The 6,120-nt window shown below is 43.9% G+C and overlaps 1 protein-coding gene across 1 annotated transcript in view; it reads left to right on the top strand.

The window, feature by feature from the left end:
• Window positions 1-5,983: 5,983 nt before the first annotated feature.
• Window positions 5,984-6,120, top strand: part of LOC108798781 (zinc transporter ZIP6-like) — a gene marked incomplete at its 3' end in the record, with an annotated part of 8,898 nt that continues 8,761 nt past the window's right edge. Inside the window, exon 1 of the mRNA XM_018570563.1 lies at window positions 5,984-6,106. Coding sequence (XP_018426065.1) covers window positions 6,035-6,106 — 72 coding nt within the window. The remainder of the gene's footprint in view (window positions 6,107-6,120) is intronic.

Genomic DNA, 6,120 nt, shown 5'->3' with positions numbered 1-6,120 from the left:
GGATTTATCTGAGCAGGAATCAGTCTGGACAGATGTAGAGTTGGCCCATGTGCAGAACAAGCGTTTTACCTTTATTGAAAATGTTAAAGTATTATCAAACATAATTAAAATTGGATTGTGCATAAATATTAGGAATTAAATGCTAATTTCTCCTAATACAAAAAATAAGGCTACCGCTACAAATAAGATTTGACAATTACCTCAACTGAACACATTCCAAATTAGGCTGTTTTCGAAAGGGAGTTAAAGTAGAACTACGAGGTGAGTGATTTTCACTCAACCACATAGTTCGAGCCGACGTGCGACAATAAAACTGTCACACGTCGGCTCAGTAGATCGAGAAGTGAGCGAACACATACCGTCGCTCGCTCACTTCTTGATCATGTCCCTGCAGAGAGCCGTGACTGTCACTCACGGCTCCCTGCAGGGATTCCTCCCCACTCCGATCCTCCAATTCATGGCCGTTCCTATGAGAGAGTTACAGTACTGAAGGCACACTCCCCCTTCATTCCGCAGCCCTCTGCCTCCTTTTGTATAATTAAATGATGTAAAAATTTAAACATAGCCAAAATAAAAGACTGAGCCGAGACACAGCAGTCAGCTTTTCAAGGGAGAGACACTTCAGTAGCAGCCTAGTGTTGTTTTGAATGACAGTGTGCTGGAGAGATACGCTCTCATTCACAAAAATAGAAGCCCACAACACCAAAAGCCAGCTCTTACACTAGCCTCTCTAACTATAGTTGTTGGCTTGTGTTTTGTGAATGAGGGAGTACCTCTCCATCGTGCTGTCATTCAGTACAAAACAAGCCGACAGTTACCATTCTACTCTTTCTGCCCTAAAAGGCTGGGGGCTGGCAGGTCTTGGTTCAGGCTTTCTTGTCACAACAATGGTGGCAGAGGAGTGGCAGAGGAGATCAGAGAAGGCACAGGACTGCAATGCAGGGGCCAGGGCATAGCTATGCATGTTCCACCTGGTAGCTTTCAGAGGAGGCAGAGACTGTGCAAGCTCTGTGTGTATTGTCTGTTATGGCCCCTCTTTTCTGTGTACTGTCAGTCAGCACTAATTCTAAATCATCTCTCCTTGCTATCAGAGTGGTTGGATAGCACTGGGTAGTGAACTGCTGCTGCTGCTGCACACTGCTTAGAAACTACGGATTTGAATGGGACCAAATGTGATGTCCACTGGGTCCCCTGGGGGATATAAAAGACAATTTGAACTTCTGGCAATACTACTTCTTTATGGGCTTGTTCATACCATCGCCACACCAGATCTGAATGCATTTCTGCAAACGTGGTCATGTTTTTTTTACACGTTTATACTGCGTCCCGGTGTGCTTTTTTGTCTCAATTGACTTTCTAGTGTGTTTGCATGCGTTTTGGTGCGTTTCAGACCAGAGATGTTAGAGATGCAATAGTGCATCTCTAACAGATGCCGCAGATAGCTGGAAATACAGTCCTAACCCTTCCATGCTCTATCCAAAACTAGAAAACAAGTTTTTGGCTTGATACAGACTTTGTTTATGCATGCTAAGTAATGTGTGTTACATATCTTCATGCGTTTTTCTTTCCAGAAGGCTGGAAACATCTCAACTCGGGTATTGTGCACGGTCAGTATCTAATTGCTGGGCCAGAATGCTGGCTCAGTTATGCCACAAGCATGTATATGTCTATGCAGTTATTGGATGTTTTTACAAATGTCTGACACAGATCAGCGCCTGCTACGGCCTCTTGCTTTGCAATTGCTACAAAGATACAATGTTACAGTCTAATCCCTAGTGGAGACCGAGGAAATGCCTCTTCCGGCCTGCAGCACACTGATGACATAATCTCAGCCTAGGCAAAGTTTCTTTCCTGGAGCTCAAGGACTGCTTTTCAAAGATAAAAGGTACAGCGTGTTTGAAAAATGATACTGTTGTAATATCAAATAAATAGTGTGCCAAGCTGATTATCAATCAAAAAACATTGAATGAACAATCTCATATAACAAACAAAAGATAATCATAGAACATACAACTTCTGTGCAGTAAAGTCTCATAGAAGTGAAAGTCCAAGTGTGATTCCAAAAATTATATATTAAACTGCAAAAAAAATGGTGAAAGTGATAATACTAGTGATCTTCTGCCAGAAAAATCTTGCAGACCGCACACCAAATAAATGCTCCAATTCACAAGTAATGAATGGTGATATACAGGTGGGTGCTCACCCGGCTTAATGACCAATACAGGTCATAAAACACTTTTCCCTTCTTGGTGGGTAGGGACACCCTTTAAAGGAGAACTATGGGGTTAGGGCTTTTCCCCATAGTTCTCCTAAGGGTAATGGGAGGACACAAACTAGCGTCCTCCCGTCACCCTAAGCTCAGTATACCGCGAGCTACAGCTCGCGGTATACTGAGACGCCGCAGCTGAAACGGATCCCGACAATTATGTCTGGATCCGCCCAGCTGCGTGAGTGACAGCTGGCTCTGCCTATCTAGAGGCAGAGCCAGCTGTACCCTCCCCCGTCCGTTCCGCCAGTCAGCGCTGGAGGTTCGGAGTGGGGAGGGGGGAATCCAGTCCCTCCCCTGTCGCAGCTCTCTGCCGAGACAGGATCAAGAAGTGAGCCAACGCCGGTATGTGTTCGCTCACTTCCCGATCTACTGAGCCGACCTGTGGTAACTGGGGACAAAGAGAAGGCAAATCTATTAAATACTTTCTTCAGCTCTGTGCACACCAAGGAACAGGATGTAACTCAAGTCCATAATGGGGATAGTAGTGCCATAGCCTCTACTGAACCACAATGGTTGACTATTGATATGGTCCAGAAACAGTTAGACAAAATTAAGGTGAACAAAGCACCTGGTCCAGATGGCTTACACCAGCGGTTCTCAACGTGGGGGTCGCGACCCCGTCGGGGGTCGAATGACTATATGCCGGGTGTCGTCTTGCGGCCCCGGGAAAGGTCTGCTCCGCTGTTTTTTTTTCTGACATCAGAGCCGCATGCGGTCGTAAATCAGAAAAAAAAAAAAAACTTTCTCCCTACACCCACGTGTCCTCAAAGAATTGAGCTGTGTAATTTCAAAGCCATTGTATTTAATTTTTAGAAACTCTCTAATGACTGGCTTGGTAAAGATGGATTGGCGCAAAACCAATGTGGTGCCTATATTTAAAAAGGGATCAAAGTCTTTACCAAGTAGTTACAGACCTGTAAGTTTAACTTCAATAGTTGGGAAGACACTTGAAAGTTTGATCAAGGATCACATGCAATTGTTTCTGCTTGAAAATAATATCATCAGTGATAGTCAGCACTGATTCACAAAAGAAAGAAGTTGTCAAACAAACGGTCTTTTTTTTTTTTTGAGGAAGTGATTAATAAATTAGACAGAGGAATGGCTGTGGATATAGTATACTTGGACTTTGCAAAAGCGTTTGACACAGTTCCCCACATGCGGCTAATGTATAAGTTAAGGTCAGTAGGTATCGAGCATTCCATCTGTAATTGGGTAGAAAATTGGCTTAAAGACCGTATTCAGAGAGTGGTGATAAATGATTGCTACTCTGAATGGTTTGAGGTTTTTAGTGGTGTTCCCCAAGGTTCAGTGTTGGGCCCCTTACTGTTTAAACTATTTATAAATGACATAGAATTGGGGATTAAAAGTACTATTTCTGTGTTTGCAGATGACACCAAGTTATGTAGTGGAATACAGTCCCTACAGGATGTCTCTAACTTACAAGCAGATCTGAATGCACAGTGTGATTGGGTATCTATTTGGCAAATGAGGTTTAATGTTGATAAATGTAAAGTTCTGCACTTGGGGACTAAAAACCTGCATGCGTCCTATACTCTAGGGGGAGTATGTTTGGGGGAGTCAATGATGGAGAAAGATTTGGGTGTTCTGGTAGATCATAGACACAATAACAGCATGCAATGTCAAGCTGCAGTTTCTAAAGCGAGCAAAATACTTTCTTGTATTAAAAGGGGTATAGACTCCAGAGATAGAGACATAATCCTGCCCCTGTACAAAGCATTAGTAAGACCTCATCTGGAATATGCAGTTCAGTTTTGTGCACCAGTTTACAAAAAGGATGTTGTGGAACTGGAGAAAGTGCAGGGAAAGGCGACTAAACTCATAAGAGACATGGAGGAGCTCAGCGATACAGAAAATCTGCAGATAATTGTAAGGTGTATGGCCATCTTTAGGCATTGACTCCAGACCAACTCATGGTAACATCCATCCAAAAAGAGACTAGCAACAATCACATTGTGCGTATCGTCCAACAACTTAAAACTTGAATCTCTAAAAAAACGTACTTACATGGGATTCAAATGAGTAAAACAGCGGGGATAAATACAGTAAAAAGTCCAGCACAGATATCAGCGAACGAGGACACCCTCCCGTCCGGATCAGAATAGTGACGTCAGTAGCTCCGCCCACCCTACGCACGTTACATCTCACGTGACTTAATTAGGGGTGTGGAGTCACTGACGTCTTGATCTCAAATTTAAATAAAAAGGGACCCACCACCTTAATTAAATGCCCAATGAAAAAAGCCCAATTTAGAACGGCCGTGCACATAAATGACCAGATCGAGTCGGAACAATAGCGGTCTATAAAGCTGGAGGCTCGGAAGCAGGGGGAGGCACGTAATCTCAATAATAAAATCATCAAATACAATAAAGAAATACTGTATTTGCTGGCGTATAAGACTACTTTTTATACTTAAAAACATCCCCTGAAAATCGGGGGTTGTCTTATACGCAGGGTATACAATGTATACCTTTAGTTCGTTTAGGCCAAGCTGGCCCAAAACGACCATCCCTAATCATACAGTAGCTGAGCCAATCACGGCGAGCGATGTACACAACCTCTGCCAATCCAAGCAAGCTTTGTATTCATTAATAGAATACATTGCTCAACATGATTGGCTCAGCGCGGTATACTGTATGAAGCTACCGTACATACAGTATTACCGCACATCCATCCATGATGTTTTTAAATGGTGTTGCCTCGGAAGTGGGGTAGTCTTATATGACGAGTATAGCCCAAAACCTATGTTTTAAGTGGAAAATTAGGGGGTCGTCTTATACACCCAGTCGCCTTATACGCCAGCAAATATGGTATATAAACATGATAATAACCCTCAAGCATTAGAAATAAAACAATTGAGATAAAATTCAACATTAAGACAAGATGGTTTCATTGACCCAGCCTTAAATATTCATAAAGATTCTTATTTTGCGAGTTCTCTCTTCCAATTACCTCCCCTCCAGTGTTTAACTATTTTTCTATGCCCCAAAACTGTAAGTTAGTAGGATCTTTATGGTGGACATCTTGAAAATGTTTGGAGACTGAATGGTCTTTATAGCCCCTTTTTATATTATGAATATGGTCTTTGATCCCAGTGCTCTCTCTGTGCTCTCGGTCGGACTTGGCCATAATCACCACCAGTTTTCTCATCTCTAATCTGGCAGTAATTCTTTTTAAATGTCGCAGCCATAGTGACTAATTCTTAAAGTGGCACTTTTAGGAACCACCTGAAAGTGTCAGTAAAGCTACTGAAACTGGCAACTGGGCTTTCTGAAGTGGTGCTAGTCCTTTATTGAATTCCCCCCATGTGCTGGAAGGTGTCCCTCTTTCTCACCCCAGAAAGTTAGAAGGGATGCTCATCTCATTATGCAAGCTGCATCTCATATAAGAATACAGAAGTGTTTCTATGGCTCTGGATTATAACTGCAGACAAGAAAAGCCTCCTTATTAATGATAGGGAGGGGAGGATAGCAGCTCCCAGTACGACCCCTGCACTGATATCATCTCTGGTGCAGCGGATGATCTGTTCGTCCCTATGATGATTCTCCTACGTGTCCTGATCCCCGGGGCTGTCGGCAGGAAGAGAACCTTCTGTCCAATCAGCGCCCGGAACGCAGCGCCCACATGGGCACCGCTGTATCGGAGTGCGGCCGCCAGCATTGAGTCCCCGCCCCTAACCTGAGACCGGGCCAGGCACGGCGTGATGTCACGAAATGTGGGGCGTGGCCTATACCTCCAGAAGTGCGGATGAGAAGGGTCGCACGAGGGAAGAGATGCGGCCGCTGTTCATTGTGTTCATGGCCGCTGCGCTGTGCCGGCTGGGCACCGGGAAC

Source organism: Nanorana parkeri, unplaced genomic scaffold, assembly GCF_000935625.1.
Source record: "Nanorana parkeri isolate BGI_ZX_2015 unplaced genomic scaffold, ASM93562v1 scaffold1558, whole genome shotgun sequence".
Classification (NCBI taxonomy): Eukaryota; Metazoa; Chordata; class Amphibia; order Anura; family Dicroglossidae; genus Nanorana; species Nanorana parkeri.
The sequence above is the reverse complement of the archived record's forward strand: the minus strand, read 5'-3'. Positions and strand labels throughout refer to the sequence as shown.